At 42.0% G+C, this 27,666-nt stretch overlaps 1 protein-coding gene across 9 annotated transcripts in view; it reads left to right on the forward strand.

Moving 5' to 3' along the window:
* Window positions 1-27,666, forward strand: part of DPF3 (double PHD fingers 3) — a 458,181-nt gene that overhangs the window by 219,050 nt on the left and 211,465 nt on the right. For all 9 annotated transcript variants that reach the window (XM_073610451.1, XM_073610453.1, XM_073610448.1 and 6 more), the window contains one exon: window positions 25,292-25,416. In XM_073610451.1, the coding sequence (XP_073466552.1) occupies window positions 25,292-25,416 (125 nt within the window). The remainder of the gene's footprint in view (window positions 1-25,291; window positions 25,417-27,666) is intronic.

Raw genomic sequence — 27,666 nt, forward strand, 5'->3', positions numbered from 1 at the left:
CAAAAATATGTAGAAGAATACGTATCGGCCAAAACTGAGGAAAAAATTTGTTTTTTAAAAAAAAAATTGGGATATTTATTATAGCAAAAAGTGAAAAATATTGTGTTTTTTTCAAAATTGTCGCTCTTCTTTTGTTTATAGCGCAAAAAATAAAAACCACAGAGGCGATCAAATGCCACCAAAAAAAAGCTCTATTTGTGGTGAAAAAAAGGACGTCAATTTCTTTTGGGTACAACGTCGCACGACCGCGCAATTGACGTTTAAAGTGCGACAGCGCTGAAAACTAAAAATTGGCCTGGGAAGGAAGGGGGTGAAATTGCCCGGTATTGAACCGGTTAAGACCTATGCACTAACTCCCCTTTCAGGTGGACAAAGCCTAAACCTTGTGGAACTTTTTTCCACCTGAATGAAAATAAAAACAAAGAAAAAAACTACAATAGCTCTAGTGGCTAGTATGGCTTCCTACCACAACTCTTGTCTTAAACAAAATGTATTCAGCTGCTAATTGAGGACATCGCCAATGACCATCTATTCAGCTGCTAATTGAGGGCATAGCCAATGACCCCCCTTTTAGGTGGACTAAACCTCACAATTTTTCCACCTGAACAAAACTACATTAAATGAATGAACAAATAACAAAAAAAAATTAATTTAAAAAAAAATTAAAAAAACAAAAATTAAAAACAAAAAAATTAAAAAACTATTTATTTATTTATTTTTTACAAAAAATTAAAAATAAGAACAAAAAAACATAATCAGAACAGAAAAAAATAAATAAAAAATAACAATCCAGAGGCTTATCCTTGAAAATAATAAAAATATATCAAGGTCCTCTATACTATTCCAAACATGAAGGGCAAATCTCTGAAACTCACATCTAAACCTTATTCAAGAAACATTAACCCGAAGTTTCTTACCATCCATGCAGCTCACTAAGGGCTGCTAACATTGTTTCCCCCAGTGCTATATTTGAATGAACATGCAGCTACCTCCATTTTGAGTTTATGCGACTGTTCTATATAGTGATGCTTTTCCTGTTTTAATCAACTATTTTCGGTTTGTAGTCTCAGCATTTGGGTCTTAAAAGGGAGACAGGTTTGATTACTTGTGCCTCAAAGGCTAGGATTGCTACCCCACCTCGCAGAATAAACTTCATAACTCCTTGGTGTAGTTTTAGGGTATTTCCTTTGCATATCATCATTAGCCACCAAACAATACCTAGCGATGTGACCCCCCCCCCCCTTTCTACAAACAAAGCCCTTGAGAGCTGGTCTCCCTGCATAGGCCCTTATCTGAGCATATGGAGCTGGAGACTCACATTGCTGCATAACATCACTATGATTGGAATGAACAGATTTTACACTTTCATTGTCTGAGTATTCACTAGCAATGGACTCGTCAGAAGTCTCCACTGTTTCAACTCCTGAATAACTTTCAAGCGCAGTTACCACACTTTTATTTAAATACTCCTGGTTTTCTTTAAGTCCTTTTCCTATCCTCTGTAACTCCCTTAAAGGAGGACCATATATTGTAGCATCAGGTGCCTTGTCTGGCTCCGTTGCCACCTTATCTGATCCAGGTTTTTGCTGTTCTTTCTTATGCCAAGGCTTCTTATCATCCGTGCTCCTCCTAGGCAATTTACAGTCCTTCATTAAATGGCCTGTATTTCCACATCTTTAACACCTGCATGCAAATCTTACTCTCCCTTCACTTTTAACTATCTCCAATATTCTTTTGTGGGAGCCTATTGTCTTGATCTGTCTCCCGAACCCAGTCCCTTAATATGTTTATAAAGGTCTGGTATGAGGAGGCATTCCTCAGTGCAATTCTGGTATGGTAATCAATACATGTGCACTTATTAGCCCTAGAACACAGAAAACTACTGTCATCAGGAGACATATCAGGACAATTGTATGTGGCTTTATAAATGGAAAAGTATTCACTGCAAGAGAGTATTGGATCAATTCCCCTCCTAAATTTTGTATTTACCAGGGGTCTGAACCCCTAGTATCTCTTCCTCCCATTATGCGGTGCATTTCCATCATTCTATCTGCCGAGTTTCCCCAATTTGAGTTTAACTCGGGAGATAGACCTCTGTGACTCCTGACTGCTGGTTGCAGTTTTTCACACAGTTGCAATGGAAGCCATGCGCGGAGGAGTGTGCACGCATCCCTATTGTTTAAAATGTACTGTGTCACCATAGCTTCCAGCCTGTTTGCGAGGCTGATGGGTGACACACTAGCGTCAAATTTCCCCAAAATCTGGCACAGATTTGTGCGATCTTGTATGGAAAGTGTTGTGGATTAGGTGCTACCCTCCCTTTTAATAATTCCTATTCCTTGCCCAGTCCTTTCTGACGCAGGAATAAAGAGAGAAGAACTCTTGATTTGGGGATTCTTCAGGACTGTCAGCCGAATATACTGGCTGCTGTTCCATCAGCATTCTGTCTCCCTGCTCCTGTGTCGCAAAGAGATGTGTATCCTTGTTAGCACAACAATGGCTGTGCACTTTATCCATTGCCTGTGATTTCAAAGATAGAATAGCATGATCTTTTTGGGCTAGCTGAGTTTTACATTCTTGTAACTCTCTCTTAAGTATTTCTATCACAGTTTCATTCCAAGCCTCTCTCTGTCCTAAAGATGCAATACACTGTTGCCTCAACTACATGCTTCCTCCAACTCATCCAATCTCTGCTACAACAAACCATTATCAGTCACCAGTTGTTCAATCTCATCCTTCAGTTCATCACACTCACAAACATTTGCATCTGCATTCGCAGCTATAGCCGAAATACCTTTATTTACATTTTTTATCTTTTCTATTAATTCTGTTCTATCTTTGCACCACTCTGATTCTTTTTTTTTAGCAATGTCTTTCATTTTCAACAACATGCATACGATATTGGCCATTCTCACGTTCCTGCCTTTGTTCAACGACTTTTTAAGTTTTGTCTCATCATTATGAATATTACATTGTTTCAAAAGATCATTAAATTGATGTGTTAAAGCGTTTTCTGACATAGTGTTGAATTTAACACAGGTATGTTTTTTAAGAAACTCTTCAATGTCCTCCATTGATATGCTAATTAGTCTACACTAAGGTTGCTCAACCAGTCTATACACAGCAATGCACACAGACAACACACACAGATACAAGCTGTTTAAAAGCTAACTTTCACTTGTAGTCCCACAGCACACAAGGCAGAGTACACCCTTAATCAATTCTCCACTATACCACTGACTTTAGCCTTATTATCTCAGAACGTAGGCCACATTGAACTTCTGTTGGAAAAGAGAGCTATTTCACACTCACGTGGGGAAAATAAATAAATAAAATAAAAATCTATATTTCTCCCACTTCTCAAAGATGTGTGATTTATCCTGTCAATCTGCAGGCTACATCAGATAACCAGGGGTGATCAGCCCCTCACTCACCAGCACTCTTGACTGGCTACACAGGCCTAAAGCAATTTGCACTAACAATACAATAAACTTTAACACATATACAAGTCAAAAATCTCACCAGATTTTGCGCGTCCGCTCACTGATGAAATGTTTCATAAAACTTTCAGGACCACTCATGCAAGGCTTCAGAATTCACGAACCAGCGCAAATCTTGTCCATAGTAGAGAAGGCTTTCAGTTCTAGGTGTAGTTGAGGATTTAGCTTATAGGGACGCAAGACAAAAATACATTGGAGTTTGGGTTCTGTGCAGAAATAAATTCCACACGCCTTCTGGGGTGCCAATTGAAATACAATCTGGGGTGCCAATTGAAATAAAATCTGAACTGTGGAATAAATTCCAAACTAAATATTATCCAAAGGTGATTAGGGATACCCTCTAATTATTCCATATATGTGTTAATTGTCTATTCCTATAGTTAGCTAGTCTATTAAAACTCTGATAGTTACTGTTGATATCATATTAATATAAGGCTAACTATGAAAACAAACACACTGCTTAGTAAAACAACGTCTTAGCAGTTTCCTATTTTCTTGGGAAATAAATAACATGAAGATACTAATGGAAGATATTACAAAGCATATAACAATAGAACATATAACACAAGAACATCAAAGATACTTATTGCACGGGTCTCCTCAGCTGGGCTCAAGATGATAGAGAGAGAGCCATGAGGCTCAAAAAATGGTAGAGAGGGAGCTCTCTGACTCATTCAGCCCTTTTATACTTCAATCCTACACCATCCAGACCCAATCCCATTGCCACCCCATCTAGACTTTTGACGAATCACAGTATTTATGGGGCAGTCCTGCTCAATATTTGATATCACTGCCTGTCCTGCTGTATTGGCCTCTAGGGGCAGCATTGTCCATGTATCATGTCTATGTATCCTGGTCAATCTTCAATGCCTTTTATCTCTGTATCCCACCTTCATCAATCATCCTGCCAGTCATGGCCCTCTTTGAAGCTCGGATAGGAGCCTTTGATATGCAACTTGTTACATTTCAGACAGCCCCCAAGAAAGCGAAGGCTTGGTTGTATCAGCCAGAAAGAAACGCCAGAAATATGATATGTTGCCTTCCAACAAGTGCTATAAAAATGCACTGATTACTGTGTAAATGTCACTGGCAGGGAAGGGGTTAACAATAGAGGGCAAACAAGGGGTTAAATGTGTGTTCCCTCAGCATGTTCTAACTGTGGTGATGTAAGTGACTAGCAGAGTAGCCATATCGTTTTTTCTACTTTGTAGGAAGAAAAGATATGGCTCCTCTCCTCTAACAGCACAGGAATTCATGTATTTACATACACAAATCCCCGTGCTGGCGCTTGTGCATGTGATCGCGCGTGGCCGGCAGTGCATCGGGTCCCCCGCCGTGCAGCGGGCGCTCGCGCCCTCTGGTGGCCAAAAACGGGTTGGACGTACTCATATGAGATTTCGCCCAGGAAAGCCATTGTGCCGCAGTATATCTGCGTGACATGGTCGGCAAGTGGTTAAAGTAGAATTCCAGCTTTATTATCACCTTAAATAGTTTGTTTGGGCCAACCTGGGCTGTGCCTGAGAACAGGACCTCTCTCTGATCTCTCCCTCCTCACAGGACATAGGCAGCCATTGGCTCCTGCTGCTGTCAGTCAAATCCTGTGACAAGGGAGCAGGGCCAAGCTGCACGGTCTGTGTCTATAGACGCAGGCAGTGCTGCTCCAGATCGAGCCTCCAGGTGCGCCCCGATAGGAAAAGGCTTTTTATGGTGGCACAGCAAGAGGAAGAGTAGCCAGGAGCACAACAGGGGACCAAAGAAGAGGATTGAGGCTGCTCTGTGCAAAACTATTGCACACAGCAGGTAAGTATAACATATTTGTTATTTAAAAATATGTTTATAATCACTTTAACATAATTTCCAAATGTTTCTGCAGATAGAACAATGTGCTGTCAATCTAAATGGCTGTGGACAGAGCTAGCCTATTAACTTATAAGGGGGAACCTTGCAATGATTTCACTGCATAAGGAAGAGCATTGTAAGCATATCAAAGGAAATGCTATTCTGATGGCTCTTTTGGAGGGATCAACTGGTATTTGCAAATTCGTCCAGTGAGTACTGGGAAAAACAAAGAGCCCAGCCTATATCAAACAGGTAGTTTTATATTTTTTCACATAGTTCTACTCTGGGATTTCTACACAACATATACAGACCACAAAATAAACAGTATATTATTGTACCAACAGTGCAGTTGCACTTTAAAATTAGAAACAAAAATCTGAGATTAATCCAGGAATCTTGGATGTAAACCATATTCTATAGTTACATTTATTTGTCTAATCATTCTTGTATCACATTGATGTAAGTAAGTTTGATTCATTTATAGTTATGTCAGCTTAAATAAACTGTACATTAGCTATGTGTATACAAAAGAACATGGCAGTGATGAAGACATTTAATACATTTAATACATTTGCTGCCTTTTTCTCTGGTCACCAATTTGTCATTGTCAAAAGCTGACCTTGTCTTCTGACAAGCTTTTTGCTGTTATTTCTATTTAAAGCATTTTTAAAAGATCTGTCTCCTGCTGCTTAGCTACTTGTTTTTCGTTATATAGTTTTACCACTCTGGTTTACTTTTTTGCAGATTTTCTTATATATATTATATATATATATTTATTTTTTTAACTCTAGTGATGAACGTGCCCTGTTTTTCCACAAATTATTATTTGAATGTTTCATAAGATCCCAAACTAAAAAAAAAAAAGTTTTTTTCAGAAGCGCCCATAGCGACTTGAAATTTGCGATCTTTAGCATTGTGTAAAGTTTTGTGCATTGAGCCTTTTGTGAGATAAAGTAACTACCGTATTACAGAGCAAATTTGGGCTTTCAACAGTTAGACACCCACTTAATATGAAAAAATTACGATTCCACACCAAAATGATATTTATGCTTGTGAACTGAAAAATGTAACCATTTTTAGGAGAAAATCATTATGCAATAGAATAATAAATAGAATGAATGTAATTAATCCATCTTCATCAAAACAATGTTCATATTAAGATGCTCACTTTCCTGTTTAGGATATGCTGACTAAAGCAAACTAATGTGCACTTGGATAACAGATGGGCTACAATATGCATGTACACAAGTGCCAAACTGTTGTATGTATGTTGTTCTCATTGATCAACCTCTTCTCTCCTTAACCCCCTCTGGGCACTAACGTTCTCCTAACTGGCCGATATGTCACTATAGGATACAGTAGTGATGTAGTGGCTGGTGGGAAGAACAATTGAGCCCAGTGGGAGTCACGCTTGCAAATGTCAGCTAGCAGTAGTGCTCTTAAATGTGCAAGACCGCAAAGATTCAACACATCACCCAACATAAAGTACCACTTTTAAAAGGTGGCTGTGTTTGGATTTTGTAATCATTGTGACAGGGTCACTTTAAGACACCATTTTAGCTTTCAAATATACTATCAAGTATAGAGTGTTGTATTTTTACTTTGTCTGCAGTAAATATAACCTTTCACCCCACCATGTTCCATTTGCAGAGTGTAATTTCAGCTGCCAGGTGCAAACAGAATAACTGTATGTTTCTTCCAAGAGTGCAGAAGCCTGAACACTCACAGCTGCAGCTTTATAAATGGCACTGTCAGCCACCACAGCCCAGATATTGGAAGGTTCCCAGAGCAGATGAAGAGGGGGAGCCACTATCGATCACTGTGTTCAGTGTGCATGAGTAGTGATCAGTCTTACCATCTTCACAGCCACGTCCCTTCCTGTCTATTTTATTGATAGACCAACCAAGCCTGTTAATTTATTCTGTTTTCACTGAGCCTCGATGTTTGTACGTGTTTGAATCCTATGCTATCTGTATCAAATAAACACATGCTACACACAGCATACTAAAAATAAAAGAACATGAAATACTGGGATGCACGATTTCCAAGATAGTCATATTTATGTCCATACTGGCTAAAGGCTCTTATGTGCACAGATAGGCATTATCCCAGTGTGTTTCAGGAGTCCTAGGGTGCAGTTAATATTTATTTTAGGGCCACAGAAAATACAGCAGTTTTGGTCAACACTTCATTTTATACCTCATGAAGTACATATTGTGAAACTCTGAAGTGTAACATTATATAGTGTGACTATAAACCAAAATTAATAGGTGCATTTTAGAACTGTGACTAAGCTCCTGTTAATCACTGAACCCAAGTGAGTTTAACACCATGTTCTGGATTTATTAACTGTAGAAATAATTGTTTCAATTTTGTATCAAATGGTTTTCCATCCACGTAAAAAAAGGGTTCACAGTCTCTGCAGTTGGTGTAGGGCCACACATGCACAATCCTCTTCATCAACAAATATGTAGTAAATGCTGCTCCCTATCATACCTTCTGGCACTTTCCTGCACATATATATGCCCCACTGTTGTCTCCTGCGCCCCTCCTGCACATAATGCGCCTATCATACCCTCTGTACTCTTCACTTGCACATACTGTTTGCTTTCATGTCTTTTGTATGCCTCTCCTGCACATATTGCCCACCTTCATACCCTCCACATTCATCTCCTACACATACTGCCCACTGTCTTATCATCCGTACTACTCTCCTGCACAGATTGCCCGCGTCATACTCTCTGCCCTCCTCTCCTGCACACACTGCCCACTGGCATACTCTCTGCACTCCTCTCCTACACATACTGCTAACTGGCATACTCTCTGCAATCCTTTCCTATACATACTGCCCACAATCATGCCCTCTGCACTACCATATTGCACATACTGCTCGCTAAAACACTTTGTAATATCACCAACCTTGCCCATTTTGAAATGATCATACTTTGCTGCCACCTTAAGCAAAGTTGTCCTTTAATAAATTATCCCTTAATCACTTCCAGCACAAGGATGTCATATGATGTCTTTGAATTTGAGTGGGGATATCTGAATGATGCCTGCAGCTACAGGCATCATTCAGAGATCATCTTTTAGAGCCGGCGATTCTTTTCACTGTAAGAACAATCATAGCGGCAGTTTAGCTGCTTGATCGTTCTTACAGGCGGTGGGAGGGGACATCCAAGCCTGAGAAGGAATCCGCCGCCGCCGGACATTGATCATAGACAATACTGGATAAAAAGGAAAAAAGAAAGAAAACCTGCGCTACCAAGCAAAAATTAGCGTGACTGCAGCTGCAACAAAAATACATACAGATTTAACCCTCTGCAGGGACAGGAGATGACAGCTCACCACACGACCGGAGATGATTCCGACACTTTCGCGTTGATGTAAATACTCCCTCGTTTTAAACTCGTGAATAAAGAAGGGGAGAAAAAGAAACTCCAATAGTGTAGTAGATAAAAAAAGGGAATTTTATTGCCTCAGACAACTAGGCATCATACAAAAACATCCAAACTATAAAAGCCGGCAAAATATAAAAACAGCAGAGACGCCCGTGCTAAATTACATGGGGCTCTATGGCGATCTGGCATACACTGCGTAGCCACTCCCTACATGTTTTGTGATAGGTCACGTCTTCAAAGGGGCACGGGCGACGCAGTGAACCATCACCATTTATAATACTTCCTCAGGAAGTAGGAAGTATTATAAATCGAAGTATTATAAATGGCGATGGTTCACTGCGTCGCCCGTGCCCCTTTGAAGACGTGACCTATCACGAAACATGTAGGGCGTGGCTACGCAGTGTATGCCAGATCGCCATGGAGCCCCATGTAATTTAGCATGGGTGTCTCTGCTGTTTTTATATTTTGCCGGCTTTTATATTTTGGATGTTTTTGTATGATGCCTAGTTGTCTGAGGCAATAAAATTCCCTTTTTTTATCTCCTACACTATTGGAGTTTCTTTTTCTCCCCTTCTTTATTCACGAGTTTAAAACGAGGGAGTATTTACATCAAAGCGGAAGTGTCTGAATCATCTCCGGTCGTGTGGTGAGCTGTCATCTCCTGTCCCTGCAGAGGGCTAAATCTGTATGCTTCTAAGACCTTGCTATAAAGGAGGTCCAACGCGTCTGGTAAGGATACATCTGTTATCAACCTTTGGATCCACTGGTGGTTGGAGGTCCCTTCACGTCCCCTTATTCCTTTATACACACTAAGGAATGCAACTTATGAACTTTGGATATGTGTTTTTTTTTGCGACTCATGACGCAATTTTGAACTCTTTCACTTATGACTTTGCACTTGGGTGGAATAACCTTGTTTTTTGCACACAAGTTTTCTATATTTAGCTGTATGGAATGGTTAATATTAGTATTTGATTTACATATCGCTATTTGCTGTGTCGCATAGCGGCTTTTTATTCACTTACACTTAAAATTAACTCTGATGGTGTTTATTCATTTATTCATCTATTTATGACAATCACACAGGAATATAGATTTAAGTATCTAATGCAAGCGCACACATTTTTTTCTTTTTATCATAGACAATACGAATAGCCATAACAAGACAAATGTAAAACTAAAAAAAAATAAAGTAAAATAAACAAAAAAAAAAAATGAAAGTGCCCCTGTCCTCGCGTGCTTGCGCACAGAAGCAAACGCATACGTAAGTCATGCCCACATATGTAAACGCCGTTTAAATCACTGGTATCGGCGAAAGCGTTTGAAAAATTGTTGTGCAAATACCGTGTGAGATAAACAGTTGCAACAACCACCATTTTATTCCCCAGGGTCTCTGCTAAATATAAATAAATAAATATATATATATATATATATATATATATATATATATATATATATATATACATACACACACACACACACACTTTTTGGGGGTTCTGAGTTGTTTTCTAGCAAAAAATACTAATTTAAGCTTGTAAACAAAAAGTTCAAGAAAAGGACCAGTACGGAAGTGGTTAAATGTAGCTTGCCTGGAATAATACCATCCTTCCCTCTCTTCCTCATACTGTACATGCACTCCACTTTCCCTGTCATTTCAGTGGGAAACAGAATCCTCAATGAGGTAAAGAAGAATTCATGAGTAACAGCTAAAGGCTTGGAAGATATCACTGGAACTGGCAAACTTTCCTGTTCATGAGTCTACCATAAGTAAGTCTTTGAACAGGCAGAGTGTCCATGGCAGAACACCACAGATGAAGTGGCTGCTCTCCAAACAAAAAAAAACATTGCCATGCACCTCCAGCTTGCCAAAGAGCACCTTGGCAAACCACAATGCTACTGGGAAAATATTTTGTGGACTGATGACACAAGAGTTGTTTTGTTCGGGAAGAATACTTAGCACTATGTATGGCAAAAGAAGGGCACAGCTTCTCAACATCAAAACATCATCCCAACAGTGAAGTATGGTGGAGGGAACATCATAATTTGGGCTTGCTTTACTGCCTCAGGGCCTGGACCACTTGCCATCATTGATGGGGAAAATTAATTCCCAAGTTTACCAAAATATCCTACAGGATATTGTCAGGGTGGCTGCCTGCCAGCTAAAGCTTAGTAGAAGTTGGGTGATGCAGCAGGACAATTGCCCTAAGCATCAAAGTAAATCTACCACAGACTAGTCAAAAAGAAAATGAGGCTTTTAGGGTGGCCAAGTCACAGTATATACCCTAACCCCATGGACATGCTGTAGAATGACGTCAAGAGAGCTGTTTACACCAGATGAGGATCAGATCACATTTTCAGGCGCATTGCGGCTGAAAACTAGCTGATGCCAAGGGGTTCACATACTTGTTCTTGTCACTGTATGTGTATGCTATTAGTTTGCACATTTTTTTTGTTTTTTATCCTACCTAAAATACACACACACACGAAGAAAAGCTTTTTTTTTTTTTTGCTTTAAAAAAAAAAAAAAGGAAAAAATCTTAACTAAAATATACTGACCCTGAAATTTGGCCCAGACTTTTGACCCTGGCCTAGATCAAACCCTGATCTAGCTATTTTCTCCTCTAGCAAGGAGAAAAAGATACAACGTGCAGTTTTCTCCATTCCAGAAGAGAAAAAATAAGCAGGCTGAACAGTGACTGAAAACTGTGATAGACAATGACAGGCTATCACAGCGTGATAGGGAACTGGGCCTCCTGCTTTCCGATAGTTTGTGAGAGCCTGTACAGCGTGCTCTTAGGTCCATAAAGACGTGGATTAGCGAGTGTGGGGTGGAGGAATTTGTCTGGCCTGCACAGAGTCCTGACCTCAACCTGATAGAACACCTTTGGGATGAATTAGAGCTGAGACTGCGAGCCAGGCTTTCGTGTCCAACATCAGTGCCTGACCTCACAAATGTGCTTCTGGAAGAATGGTCAAACATTCCCATAGACCATCAAACATTCCCACACACTCCTAAACCTTGTGGACAGCCTTCCCAGAACAGTTGAAGCTGTTTTAGCTGGCAAGGGTGGGCCTACGGACTAATGCCCCGTACACACGGTCGGATTTTCTGACGGAAAATGTGTGATAGGACCTTGTTGTCGGAAATTCCGAGCGTGTGTAGGCTCCATCACACATTTTCCATCGGATTTTCCAACACACAAAGTTTGGGAGCAGGCTATAAAATTTTCCGGCAACAAAATCCGTTGTCGGAATTTCCGATCGTGTGTACACAAATCCGACGGACAAAGTGCCACGCATGCTCAGAATAAATAAAGAGATGAAAGCTATTGGTTACTGCCCCGTTTAGAGTCCCGACATACATGTTTTACATCACCGCGTTCAGAACGATTGGATTTTCCGACAACTTTGTGTGACCGTGTGTATGCAAGACAAGTTTGAGCCAACATCCGTCTGAAAAAATCGTAGGATTTTGTTGTCGGAATGTCCGATCAATGTCCGACCGTGTGTTCGGGGCATAAGACTGGGACGCCATTAAAGTTAAAGTGATTGTAAAGGCAGAGGGTTTTTTTTATCTTAATGCATTCTATGCATTAAGATAAAAAGCCTTCTGTGTGCAGCAGCCCCCCTTATCCCCTCTTATCTAAGGTCCCTCTAAATCCAGTGATGTTGCAGGAGTGTCTCAGCTGCCCGGGACTCCCCTCCTCAATGGCTGAGACAGCAGCATGGCGCCATTGGCTCTTCTGCTGTCAAAGTCAGTCAGCCAATGAAGAGAGAAAGGGGCCGGGCTACAGCTCCATGTCTGAATGGACACAGGGAGCCTTGGCTTGGCTCGGGTGCCCCCATAGCAAGCCGCTTGCTGTGGGGGCACTCAACAGGATGGAGGGGCCAGGAGCACTGAAGAAGGATCCGAGAAGAGGAGGATCTGGGCTGCTCTGTGCAAAACCACTGCACAGAGCAGGTAAGTATAACAGGTTTGTTATTTTTAACTAAAAAAAAATGAGTACTCATCTTAGTGGCCTAGTGGTGGCACTCCTACCTAGGATCGCTCAGACCATCGGTTCCAATCCCAAGCATGGTATCACCTGCTTCAATTTTGTGCTAAACAAATAAAATAAAAATGAGACTTTAATGTGCGTGTGAAAACAGGTGTCCCAATACTTTTGACAATATAGTGTATGTGGCCCAGTGGATAAAGACCCTCTTCTGTGAGGTCACATATATGTATACACTCAGCAGGACGGGGTTTTAGTCAACCTGTGCCCAGACTATAAACACTAAAGCATTTACATATTTTGAACAATCTGGAAAAGAAGTTTAAAAACAAGCCTTAATTCACATTTTAGTTATAAGCTTTGTGGAGCAATTCATCTTAAAGTTCACAGTGGAAGCACTGAAATCACGTCGTCTCTGCCCTTCACCTTGTATCAAGAGCAGATTTTGGCACCCCAGCAGCCCTTTAATATTAACACAAAGCTGGTGTCTCTAAGCCGCTAGAGACTTATGATCTGGAATGATAACAGTAGAGTACATGCAGCTAGGGAGGTCAGGGATGGTTTGTTTAAAAATTCTAACAATATTTAACCACTTGCCTACTGGGCACTTTTACCCCTTCCTGCCCAGACCAATTCTCACCTTTTAGCGCTGTCACAATTTGATTGACAATTGCGCAGTCATGCAGCGCTGTACCCAAATGAATTTTTTATCATTTTTTCCCCACAAATAGAGCTTTCATTTGGTGGTATTTAATCATCGATGGTTTTTTTATATTTTGCTAAAAAAACATAAATTTGGGGGGAAAAAAACTTTTTTCTTAGTTTCTGTCCTAAATTTTTGTAAATAAGTAATTTTTCTCCTTCACTGACGTGCGCTGATGAGGCTGCACTGATGGGCACTGATGAGGAGGCACATTAGTGCAGCATATGCAGCACTGATAGGCAGCACTTACTTGCATCACTGATGGGCACAGATTGGTGTTACTGAAGGGCAAAGATTGGTGTCACTGATGGGCACAGACTGGCATCACTGCTGGGCACGGGGGCTGCACTGATAATCAGTGCCCTGATTATCTGTACAGGTCTCCCTGTGAGGCATTGCCGCTGATCAGCTCTCCTTTCCTCACTCTCTGTCAGTGTGAGGCGAGGAGAGTCAATAAACGGCATTTTCTTGTTTACATGTGATTGGACATAGCTGATCACATGGGTAAAGAGACGCATCATCGCGGGACCTAGCGTGCCAGCGATCGCTGCACGTGGTGAGACTGGGAGACCTTATATTACATTGGCCCGGAACAAGAGAAAGAATCCCGACCACCGTCATTTGTCTATACGGCAGGCGGGAGCAGTTAAATACCTTAATGTCCATACTCTGGGCCCAGGTTTGTGTTAAGACCTATTTCAGTTCTAGAATCCTCTGTGCCATTTACGTCTTTGGTAGTCTCAGCATTTAGAACATCTTTAACCACTTCCCACCTGCCATATTATATAATGACATGCGCAAAGTGGTTTAATTATCCTGACCTGACGTCATATGACGTCGGTCAGGATGCTCCGCTATTGCGCGCACCGTGGCGATCATGTGAGGAGAGAGAAGGAGAGATCTGTGAGTGTTTCATTTTACTGTGTTATTACTGTCTGCACAACACGCCCCCCCCCAATAAAGAGAATCTGTCACACAGAACATCTGGATCTGTAACAGCCCATCTGGATCTGTCACACAGGCCGCCACCAGTACCGCCACCGGTACTGCCATCAGTACCGACATCAGTACCATCTGGATCTGTCACAGCCCATCTGTCAGACAGGCCCGCCATCAGTACTGCCATCGGTACTGCCACACAGGCCCATCATCAGTACTGCCACACAGGCCATCAGTAACCTGTCAGTACCGACACACAGGCCTGCCATCAGTGAGCTGTAAGAGTAGCACCACCAGTTCCGTCACACAGGCCCGCCTTCAGTGAGCTGTCAGTAGCACCACCAGTTCCGTCACACAGGCCTGCCAAAAGTACCGCCATCATGTCTCAAAGAGTTTATACAGCTGAGGAGGCATATAACCTCCTTACCATGTTGGATGATGAGCGCAGCAGGGAGCTCCCATCATCCGATTCTGGTTTGGAATACGAGTAGTAGTAGCAGTAGAGGGTAATGGATCAGAGTCTGAGTCAGCAGAGGAAATCGCCTCTCCTAAAAGAATAAGGAGATCAGGACCAAGATCAGAAGACCTGCCTACCACCAGCAGCGCTAGACCCCAGGAAGAGGAGCCCAGTATCAGTACTGGAATTACACATCCAGCCCAAAGAATCCAGGCCCAGTCCTACTTTCCCGATGCTCTGGCAAACCCCTTATGGTTGTCTGCTAACTTAGGATCCACTATAATCCCCCCTTTCACCGTACAGCCAGGTGTGCATCCCAACACTTCAAATTTTTCACAATTGGACTATTTTCATTTGTTTTTCCCCGAAGATTTGTTGCAGTACATGGTGGACCAAACAAATCTCTATGCAGAGTAATTTATTGCTGCCAACCCTAATTCGTCCTATGTTCAATTGGCGACATCTCACACTAGACAAATTCAAATTGTTTTTGGGCCTTACTTTTAATATGGGGCTTACAATTAAAAAAAATGAACTGCATGCCCATATATTCTGCTGTCATGTCCAGGACACGCTACAATATGATTATGCGTTTCCTACATTTCAACGAAAATTCGCAGTGCCCTCCCCAAGATCATGCCAACCACGATAAATTGTAGGGGATTAGCCCCCCTAATAAATTCTTTTACCAAACGATTTTCTGAAGTGTTTATCCCCGACCAAAATATTTGTGTAGACGAATCCCTTATCCACTTTACTGGCCAGCTGCAGTTCAAGCAGTATATTCCAAGTAAGAGAGTCAGGTACGGGTTGAAATTGAATAAATTGTGTGATCGAGCCACTGGATATGTGTACGCCTTCCGGATTTATGAAGGCAAAGATTCCCAGCTCCAGCCCCGTGAGTGCCCAACATATATTGAAACCAGTGGTAGAATTATCTGGGATCTTGCATACCCCCTGTTCAAAAAAGGATACCCCTTTTCCGTCACCTGTATCGTAAACAAACCCTGGCCTGCAGTACCTTCTGAAAAATTAGGAAGGGCTTCCCAGAGAGTTTACTATCAAAACGGCTACATAAGGGGGAATCTGCATTCATGAGGAATGAGGAAGTGTTGGCCATGAAGTGGCGGGACAAGAAAGATGTTCACATTATGACTACTATACACAATTACACCTTGGTGGAGATTCAAAGAAGACGTGGCCCCGTAGTAAAGCCTGAATGTGTCCATGACTACAATCTGTATATGGAGGTGGATTTAAATGATCAGATGCTACAACCATATTTGTCAACCCGCAAGTCCAGTTATTGGTATAAGAAAATTGCATTTTAGTCTGTTTCATATGGCACCTGTTCAATTTGTTTGTCTGTTATCAAATTAACCCGAAAACCAACCCATCACCTACATCAAATATATTGAAGACATTGTCACTGCCCTGATTTAACACAAGGACCCGCCCCAGGAAGCATTCGCTCTGATAGTGTGAATCGACTTCATGAGCAACATTTTCCCTATAACATTCCCCCCACAGAATCCGGAAGAAGACTCCAAAAGAGATGTCGTGTATGCAGCAGTGGAGAAGTTAGAAGAGATACCAGCTATTATTGTCCCCAATGTCCCTCCCAATCTGGTCTGTGTATCGGTGATTGCTTCAGAAATTATCACACATCCATCAGATATTAGTTCCCCTTATTAATAACAGACTGCCATTTACCCATTTCAAATACCTGTGTGGATCATTTGCCTGCTACCATGTTTCTACCTTCCATGTTAACTGACCCTGGCCTGTATACCGCGATGTGGTTGGCTGCTGTTATAACCACGTTTCTGACTTCCACATGTACCAACCTCAGCCTGTTTACCGACGATGCCTTTGCCTGCTGCTTTAACCACGTTTCTGACTTCCACGTGCACCAACCTCGTCCTGTTAATCAACCATGTTTTTGCCTGCCACTTGGACTGATCTTTTGCCCTTCTACTTTAGTACACAGTGGTTTCAAATATGTGAGGGGCATTAGAATAGCGTTCTGAGTAGAGAAAATCCGTTTTTGGTTTTCTGTGTTCCCAGAACAGGGTCTGCTTCAAAGAGATTTGGGTGGGAGAAGCTTCTACCCCTGTCCCCCTGCCCCTAATCTTGATGGTCCTTCCTGCTGGCTGGACCAATACTTAGGCTGTGCTGACCATATGGCTGCTTGTAGTGACCCAGGACTTTATGGACTATGTTTCTTCCTGCTGCCTGGACCAATACTTTGGCTGCACTGACCATATCTCTGCCTCTACTGACTATGGACAGTATTTTCTGCCTGGACATCTCTGCCTGCTACTTGGACCAATGCTTTGGCTGTGCTGTACAGTATCTCTGCCTGTAGTATCTATGGACAGTATTCCTGCCTGCTGCCTGGACGATTGCTTTTGCTGTCGCTGACCACATCCCTGCCTGCTGCCTGAACCGATACTTTCCTTTGTGGACCACTGCACTACTAAAACCACAGGTAATCTTTTGTTATTTGGTATGTACATACTATGTGTTAGAAATATGCAGGGCCTTCAAGAATGTGATCGGTAGTCAGGGAATTATATGTGTAATTTATGTTCCTAGAAAGCTTGGAGGTGCTGCTTGGATTTTGGGCCTCTGTATATGGCCAGGTTGTGTAAAACTCTCACACGTGTGGTATCACTATACTCAGGAGGAGTAACAGAATGTATTTTGGGGTGTAATTTTTGCTATGTACATGTTATGTGTTGGAAATATCTTATAAATGGATAACTTTGTGTTTTCCGAAAATGTCTGGAAAAAATTAACCATTCAAAAGACTCATTATACCTCATAGATTATACGTTGGGGTGTTTGCTTTCCAAAATGGGGGTATTTTGTGGGCCTTTCCATTGTCCTGGTGCTCCAGGGCCTTCAAAAGTGTAATAGGTGGTTGAGAAATGAGATGTGCAATTTATGCTCGTAGAACGCCTGAAGGTGCTACTTCAATGTTGGTCCTCTGTATGTGGCCAGGCTGTGTAAAGGTTTCACACATGTGGTATCGCCATACTCAGGAGTAGCAGAATGTATTTTGGGGTTTAATTTTTGCTATGTACATGCTATGTGTTGGAACTATCTTATAAATGGACAACTTTGTGTAAAAAAAAAAATGCGTTTTTAATTATTTTCCCATGATTTCTGAAAACTTCTGGACAAAAATGAACCATTCAAAAGACTCATAATGCCTCAAAGATTGTACGTTGGGGTATTTGCTTTCCAAAATGGGGTCATTTTGTGGGTGTTTCCATTGTCCTGGTATTCCAGGGCCTTCAAAAGTGACATAGGTCGTCATGAAATTATATGTGTCATTTTGCTCCTAAAACACCTGGAGGTACTACTTGGATGTTAGGCCTCTGTATGTGGCCAGGCTGTGTAAAAGTCTCACATTTGGTACTCAGGAGGAGTAGCAGAATGTATTTTGGGTGCAGTTGCAAGTATGCATATGCTGTGTTTAAGAAATAACTTGTCAATACGATAAGTTATTGTAAAAAAAAAAAAAAAAAAAAAAAAGGTTATTTTTACCAAAGATATATAGCAGTATAAATTTTGGCCCAAATTTTTGAAGAAAATTTACTTATTTGCAAAATTTTACAATAGAAACTAAAAAAAAAGTGTTTTTTTTTTCTTCAAAATTTTCGCTTATATCACAAAAAAAAAATAACCGCGGTGATTAAATACCACCAAAAGAAAGCTCTATTTGTGAGAAAAAAAACTGATAAAAATTTTGGATACAGTGTAGCATGACTGAGTAATTGTCATTCAAAGTGTGAGAGCACTGAAAGCTGAAAATTGGTCTGGGTGGGAAGGTGTATAAGTGTCCTGTATTGAAGTGGTTAAAGCCTTTAAAATATTTTCACCTTTTTTTCTGTTCTTTGCTTCTGTTCTTTGCTGTTCTCTGTGCTAAAGAAAACAAGTAGCTGCTGATCACTCAGGTGTAAATGGAGTCTTACATAAAAAACACATACTTGAATAGATTTTTTTTTAATTTGTATTTTTTAGGCCAGAGTTTATCATTAGACTTGTAACTGTTCAGTAAGGCAGACCTGTTCTTACAAAACATGTAGAAAGTTGGTAAAACTGGGGATTTGGCTTGGAGTCCATGAGTGTGGCTGCTTATGTCTGTAGCGCTGTTTTTGGGATGGAAGTGTTGTCCCATGCCTTTGTGATTGAGTGCACATCGCCCCCCCCCCACGTCATCCTCCCTTTGGGGCCCCCCTAAGATCCCTGATTGCAAAAATCCTCAATTTTCAAGACAAAGTCACTATCATGCGCCTTGCTAGAGAAAAGGGCCCACTCAAGTTTAAAGATAACAATATCTCCATATATCCGGATTTCTCGGCTTAAGTTTAACACCAGCGCAAAAGACTGCCTCCGCGCTGAGGGCCTGCCATATGCGATGCTCTTCCCTGCTAAGCTGCAGTTCATCCATGAGGGTAAAGTTCACTTCTGCACTTGTCCAAAGGATGCTATGGCCTGGATAGATGCTTGTTTTTTGAAAAAACCTAGATAACGCCGCAACTAATACTGTACTCAGTAGATTTTCTTCCTCTCTGCCTCACTACTCATCTCTCCTGAAGCAAGCGCAAGCGCCTGTGGGTCACCCTATCCTTCTTTTTGCCTCCTACACTCCATTGCTACAGATGACCTGAGGACTGCACCCTCCCCTTCTTTCCCTTTTTTGCTATATGTTACCCGTGTGACGGAACTGTCAGATGCCATTGTAGGCTATAACACCTGTCCTAATCGACGGCCAACCCCTGCCTTGGCTTATTTGACTACCACTGTTCCCTCTTTTACATGTTGCTGTTATATACTGCCAGATGGAACCTTTGCCCTTACAGGGAGCCTTTCTGGACCCACTACCTCCCCCACTCCAGTAGGTGGCGAGGACACAGGTTTTAGTTTCCTTGTTTAGGGAACCAAAGCTCTCTATGTTTGGGATGGTTGAGCAGGGTATGGGGGAAAGGGACTTTGGCTTTTTTTTTCTTTTTTGGCCCCTCTCAAGTTTTAGTTGTTGAGACCGGCTGGACTTCTAAAGGTTTTTTTTTCTGCTGCTGTTTTTTATGCTCCTATTGCAGATTCATTTCTGTTGCTACAGTGCATTTATTTCAGTGTCTCTCTTGTGCAATGTTTTATAGGTTGTGTTGCATCTCCCATGATCCTCCCTATGTTGTTATGCTGCCTATGACTGAATATGGCTAATGTGCTAAAAACGATCTGTTGGAATGTCAGGGGTTTTAACTCACCTCTTAAGTGGTCCTTGGTATTCTCCTTCCTTAAAAAATATAAGCCACATATTGTCTGCCTTCAAGAGACTCACCTCACCAATGCTAAACTATGGTCCTCTAAACGCCCTTGGCTGGCTACACAGTACCACACTACACATACCAACTACTCCCGTGGGGTTTCTATACTGCTAGCAAAACCCCTCCCAGCTGAAATCTTGTGGATTAAGATGGATCCAGAGGGGAGATTTGTTATACTTACTATCTGAATTATCTCTGTAGTATTTACATTAGTGAACATATTTGTTCCTCTTCCATTTTCCTCAGGCCTACTTTCCAATTTATCCCTGATGCTGCTGTCTAGAATCCCTGGCCGCCTGCTCTATGTTGAGGACTTTTATGATGTTCTTGATCATGCCATGGACTGCTTGGGGGGTTGGGGTAGACCCTACCCATCATTTATTGACTGGACCCAGGTGTATGGTCTCACTGAGCTGTGGCGGTGGAAGCACCCAGAGGAGTGCCATTTTTCTTGCCACTCTGACTCCTTCCACACTATGTCATGTATAGATATGACATTCTCTACTGATGGCTTCCTACCTTCGCAGAGGGGTGCCTGACCATGCCCCCCTTTTTGTGGATCTCCCCCTCCTGCCAAACGCAAGCACTTTTGTCTGGCGGCTGAACTCCCATTGGTTGGAGGATGAGATAGTACAGAATGACTACAGGAAGAACATTGCGGATTATTGGTGTACAAATCAGAGCACTGTTGAGTCCTCCACTGCCTGGGAGGGTTCTAAGGCTGTACTAAGAGGCACCTTTATGTCCATTACTGGAATTCTGTGCAAGAACACCCAGCAGTGTACTGAAGATCTAGAAAATAAGATGGTAGCTGCAGAGGCAGCATATGCTGTGAATGCTTATGCGGCTACCCAGACCTCATGGCTACATAGTCATAGAGAATATGAGCTCCGCCTTTTGGACCTCACTAAAAAATGTATATGCTCTATGTCGCTCAGAAGTTGTTCGAATACGGCAATAGGGCAGGTCGCCTACTTGCATATCTAACTAGGTCGGACCGTACTCCCATCTCTATCCCTAGGATTCTAACTTTTATCATGACTTATACACTACTAGGGCCCACTACTCTGATGCCCAGCTGGACGACTACTTGACCCAGACGGTGCTTCCCTGACTTTCTGACCAAGACCGGACTGAACTGGACGAACCTTTCTCTGTTGAGGAGCTCTCCCTGGCAATTTCGCAACTCCCGACTCATAAGACGCCGGGCTTAGATGGCTTTCCAGCCAAATGGTATACACAATTTCGACACCTCTTGAGTCCCATCTTACTCAATACATATAACGAGGTCCTGAAAGATGGGGTGCTCCCTCCTTCTAGGAGAGAGGCTTTAATTATTTTGATACTGAAACCATGGAAAGATCCGCTCAAATGTGACTCTTATAGACCTATATCTCTCATTAATGTGGATGTTAAAATCCTGGCCAATCGTCTCAATGGGGTTGTTGCGAAATTGGTTGGGAGTGAACAAGGGATATTTATACCAGGCCGTTCAACCAGAATGAATATTCGTAGATTGTTCCACAATTTGACATATCCCCATGATTGTACCTCTACCCGTGTGATTGTGTCACTAGACACTTGCAAAGCCTTCAATAGTGTAGAGTGGCCTTATCTATTTCAGGTATTGCAACTGTATGGGTTTGGCCCTCGACTCATTGCATGGATACTGCTACTCCACACATCACCGCTTGCCCGGCTGCAAATTAACTCTCAGGTCACTGAGCCCTTTCCGATTACAAGAGGCACAAGGCAGGGGTGTCCCTTATCACCCCTCCTGTTTGCTTTGGCTATGGAGCCCCTTGCTGTAAGGTTCCGTAGTGTCAGGGCTGGAGTCAGCCCTTCCTTCTCTAAGCTGGCCGCTCAGCTGTCAACTAATTGCCAGCTCCTATCTCTCCACAATTCAGCTGTTGATGATATCCTGCTCGTCACTCCTGCCTACTTAAGCCGTCCAGTCCAGAGGAGCTTTGCCTTCGCCTTGATCAACATCACAGAAACTATCTCCTGCAATCCTGTTCAAGACTTGCTTTGCTGACATCCCTGCTGGCTCCAGATCCTGCTTGCTGTTCCACTACATTGACCCCTGGCTTCTGGCATAGCTGACTATCCATTCTGGTTACTGAACTTTGGCTATATTTTGACGTTTGTTCTTTTTACTTTTATTATTAAACAAGCGTGATTTAACTGTACTTCTGTCTCAGTCTGATTCATTGTTTGACACGTAGCTCTCCCATTATTAAGGGTCTTCTTATAAATGACATTGAAGAGCGTATATCCCTCTATGCTGACAATACTCTAGTCTATCTAGCGAACCCTCGTACATCTCTTGATAACCTCTTGTCTGAAGTTAACACGTTTGGTGACTATTCTGGATTCCGGGTGAACTGGGATAAATCTATCCTATTTCCACTACACCAAACTGAATCACTCAAACTTTAAACTGAAAGTCACTACCTCTTTTAAATATCTAGGGGTTATAGTTCAGTTATCACTATCCTTGTATATTGCCAATAATCTAGGTCCCCTACTGCTACAGCTACAGACACAGACCAAATGGTGAAAAGATCTGCCCCTGGATCTCATGGGGAGAGCCAATGTCCTTAAAATGATTTACTTACCTAAACTATGTTATGTTATGGCTAATTCCCCTTGCAAACTTCCCAAATCCATTTTTAAAAGCATTGACTCCATCTGTATTGCGTTCCTTTGGAACGGGCAGTCCCCTAGAGTTGCTGTAGGAACTCTGCGCCTCCCCTCACACATGGCAGGTCTGGCATTCCCTAACTTCTACCTTTACTACCCAGCATCCGAGCTGGTTAACATCCATGATTGGCTCCCTAACTCTGATAATGCCTGTACCACTACTAAGGGAGCCATAGTTTCCTCATTTGAGACACTCCACAACATTGTCTACAGGGGATGCACACCACCTAGACCAGGCATGTTGATAATCCAAACCTCCCTCTCCCTATTCCGAACGGTAGTTGCGAAAATATCCACCGATTCATGGCAGACCTACCCAACAATCCCTTGTGGTGTAACCCTAACCTTAAAGAGTTATGTTCTATACCTGACCCCATTAGATGGACATCAAAGGGAGTGAAATACCTGTGTCATCTATATACACCCCAGGGTTTTAAATCCTTTTCTCAACTGAAACAGACTTTGGCTTCCCCTCGACTTACTTTTTTTTACTATTACCAACTCAGACATGCTATACGTACTCAGTTTGGTTCTCTGCTCAGTCCTATTAAGACACCTGACCTGGAAAAACTTCAGAGAGACTCAGTCCAGACAAAACTTATATTCTCCTATTACTCCACTCTCATGACAGGCACTAACCTTAAGTTTCGGAAGACTGAAGAGAGGTGGGCCTCCTTTAATATCCCTATCACAGAAGAGGATTGGTCTGAGTTCTGTGATATGTTCAAAACCTCTTATCTCCTCAAGGGACAGGGTGATTCAACTAAAAATTTTCCATCATTCACACCTCACACCTGCTAGACTGCATAAAATGGGACTATCCAACTCTGCTGACTGTTTCCGCGGTTGCGGACAAACTGCTGATTTTCGCCACTGCTTTTGGACTTGTCCACTGGTACATGACTTCTGGGTTAACATAGTCTCCTTTATATCTTCTGCACTGGGTTTGCCAAATATAGTGAACCCTAAAAACTGTCTGCTGGGCATATTTGGTGACTTCCTCCTGCTGACGTGGAAAGGGTCAGAGACCCCAACGCGGAATATGTGGCTGAAATGTGTCAATGATTAACTGCCTCTATATAAACTTACCTTGACATCCATAAGAGGACTAAAGTGTTCCACAAAATATGGGGCAGATGGCTGGCTAGCCCACTGACCCTCTCTCCTGTACTACCATGAAAGGGGTTCACCTTGTGAGTGTTGTATTAAACAGGAACTTCTGATATGCCCAGGCTGTTTAAAAACCGTATCACTTACTACTCTGTTGATGTTTATATCCACTGGTAGATGCAATCTCTGGTTTATTATTGCACACTGCCTGGATTTTCATGATATGCTGGATTAGAAGCATTCTGTTTTCGGTGTTGTAGTTTCTGTTTGTTTGTGCCTTTTGTTTTATGTCTGTATGTCGCAAAACTGCAATAAAAATATCTTTAAAAAAAAAAGAAAGTTGTTAAAGCTGGTTATATTACTGCGAAATATGTGCACCAGTACCCTATGGTCCTTTGGATGAGCTGTGGATTTATGGTTTGCAAAATACTTAAAATGCCACCACCAGAGCACATCTTTGGGTGGGGGGTTGCTGCCTAAAAATCTCTGTATACCTTTTAAACATTTGATAAATATTTAAGGTAAGCTTACATTTTCCATTCAACCACATCAAATTGGCTAAGCAATTTTCTACATCCTGTATTGTATTTTTGGTTAGACTTTAAAGCTGACCTTCACCTAAAATTGGAAGTTCAGCTTTTCCTCCTCCCGGTCTACCACTTTGGCACGGGTACCAATTTCTGACAAGTACTCGCTCCTACTTCCGCTCTTCTAGTCTAGGCGAGAAGTTATACACACCCCCCGTGTCCAAGGAGGCTCTGGGTCCAGTCAACATGCGCTGTGGGTTGCTGGCTGTGAATCAGCAGAAAGTCACAGCTAGCCTCCCAAAAGCATGATGGCAGCAACTGTTTGAATGAGACTAATTATTTCTAATTGTACCACGACCTAACTAAATAAGAACTTTCACAGGTCAGCTGACTGTATGACACTACCTGCCTGGAGTTTGCATGTTCTCCGTGTGCCTGCGTGGGTTTCCTCTGGGTACTCCGGTTTCCTCCCACACTCCAAAAACATGCTGGTAGGTTAATTGGATCCTGTCTAAATTGTCCCTAGTATGTATGAATGTGAGTTAGGGACCTTAGATTGTAAGCTCCTTGAGGGTAGGGATTGATGTGAATGTACAATGTATATGTAAAGCGCTGCGTAAATTGACGGCGATATATAAGTACCTGAAATAAATAAAATAAAATAATAAATATTAGGAAAACCCATATATGGATATGTTAAAATAGAATTAACTTAATTCCCCCTTTTTTAGGCTGTATTCGAAGGTAATATTTAACCACTTTTTTTCCTCCTCACCAGATGTGGATTATCCATTACGGAAAGACAATGTTATGTCAGAGGGGACCACTCTAGAGGCTCTTCTACGTGGTGATGGACTAGAAAAGAAAGATATCCGAGATGAGGATAGTCTACAAGAAATTCAGGTATTTTTTTAATACAGAAAGGAATGTAAGATTATTTTTTTATTTTAAACTACCTATTATATTTTGTAGCGAAAAAAAAGTGGTGGTTATTTGGCAAAATGCAGCCCGAACATTCTTCACCAAGCTTGAAATATGCTCTAGGACAGTGGTGGTCAGCTTGACAAATTATAGAGGGCCACAGTATGTATTTTCATGCATTGAGGTACGTTGCGTCAAGTTACACAGACCATTCAAGTGGAAGTATAAGTTAACTTCACCAAGCCCCCTGCATTGGTGGTCAGTGTCAGTAAAAGTTAACCCCCATATTGATGGTAATTAACTAACCAGACTCCCGTGCCACGCTCTGGGAGTTGTAACGTTGGTGGAGATAACTCTCTCTCACAGTACAGTCTTTTTTTGACTGCTGGTTCTGGAATGCAGTGTGTGTTTCAGCGCCTGGCACTCTGCTGCCCAATTGCTGGTGGGCCAGCATGCTGCGTACTGGGCAGAAGGACCCTTATATCTATGAAAAAGAAAATGTATGGATTCAAAAACACATCCAGAAAACAAGCATTTGTGAAACAACCAGATTTCCGTGGGTATATTATTTGTTCTTTTGACTGCACAAGAACTACTAGATTTTACTGTTGCCACTATGGCTTGTTACATGAGGAAGCCTTTGGAGCGGTATTTTATACTACAGTGCCTTGAAAAAGTATTCATACCCCTTCAAATTTTCCACATTTTGTCATGTTACAACCAAAAACATAAATGTATTTTATTGGGATTTTATGTGATAGATAGACCAACACAAAGTGGCACATAATTGTGAAGTGGAAGGAAAATGATAAATGGTTTTCAATTGTTTTTACAAATAAATATCTGAAAAGTGTGGCGTGCATTTGTATTCAGCCCCCCTGAGTCAATACTTTGTAGAACCACCTTTTGCTGCAATTACAGCTGCAAGTCTTTTTGGGTATGTCTCTACCAACTTTTCACATCTAGAGAGTGACATTTTTGCCCATTCTTCCTCGCAAAATAGCTCAAGCTATTGTGTCTGTGAGAGAAATGTTCAAGTCTTGCCACAGATTCTCAATTGGATTTAGGTCTGGACTTTGACCAGGCCATTCTAACCCATGAATATGCTTTGTTCTAAACTATTCCAATGTAGCTCTGGCTGTATGTTTAAGCTCATTGTCCTAATGGAAGGTGAACCTCCGCCCCAGTCTCAAGTCTTTTGCTGACTCTAACAGGTTTTCTTTTACGATTGCCCTGTATTTGGCTCCATCCATCTTCCCATCAACTCTGACCAGCTTCCCTGTTCCTGCTGAAGAAAAGCATCCCCACAACATGAAGCTGCCACCACCATGTTTCACTGTGGGGATGGTGTTCAGGGTAATGTGCAGTGTTAGTTTTCCGCCACACAAAGCGTTTTTGCTTTGAGGCCAAGTTACATTTTGGTCTCCTCTGACCAGAGCACCTTCTTCCACATTTGCGGTGTCCCCCACGTGGCTTCTTACAAACTGCAAACAGGATTTCTTATAGCTTTCTTTCAACAATGGCTTTCTTCTTGCCACTCTTCCATAAAGGCAAGATTTGTAGAGTGCATGACTAATAGTTGTCCTGTGGACAGATTCTCCCACCTGAGTTTTTGATCTCTGCAGCTCCTCCAGAGTTACCATGGGCCTCTTGGCTGCTTCTCTGATTAATGCTTTCCTTGCCTGGTCTGTCAGTTTAGGTGGACAGCCATGTCTTGGTAGGTTTGCAGTTGTGCCATACACTTTAAATTTTCAGATGATGGATTGAACAGTGCTCCGTGAGATGTTAAAAGCTAGGGATATTTTTTATAACCTAACCCTGCTTTAAATTACTCCACAACTTTTTCTTTTTCGTACATCATGGGACACAGAGCCACAGTATTTACTGAATGGGTTATATAGGCACCTCTAGGTGATGGACACTGGCACACCCTAGACAGGAAGTTTAGCTTCCTATATAACCCCTCCCCTTACTGGGAGTACCTCAGTTTTTTGCCAGTGTCTTAGGTGTTGGTCACGAGTAAAGATGTGCTGTGCTGAGCTCCGCTGGAATATTCCTTGCTGGGGCAAGCCATGCAACCGGATCCATTCAAAGTGTCTTTTCTAGGCTGAATTGAATGGTACCCGGGCCTCGTGTCCGAAGAAACAAGGTCTTACATGTAACGCTTCTCTTTTTAGAGAGCTGGACCCCGGGATCCAGTATTTGTTTTTTTCAGCCATATTCCTTGCGGGG

Source organism: Aquarana catesbeiana, linkage group LG13 (genome assembly GCF_042186555.1).
Source record: "Aquarana catesbeiana isolate 2022-GZ linkage group LG13, ASM4218655v1, whole genome shotgun sequence".
NCBI lineage: Eukaryota > Metazoa > Chordata > Amphibia > Anura > Ranidae > Aquarana > Aquarana catesbeiana.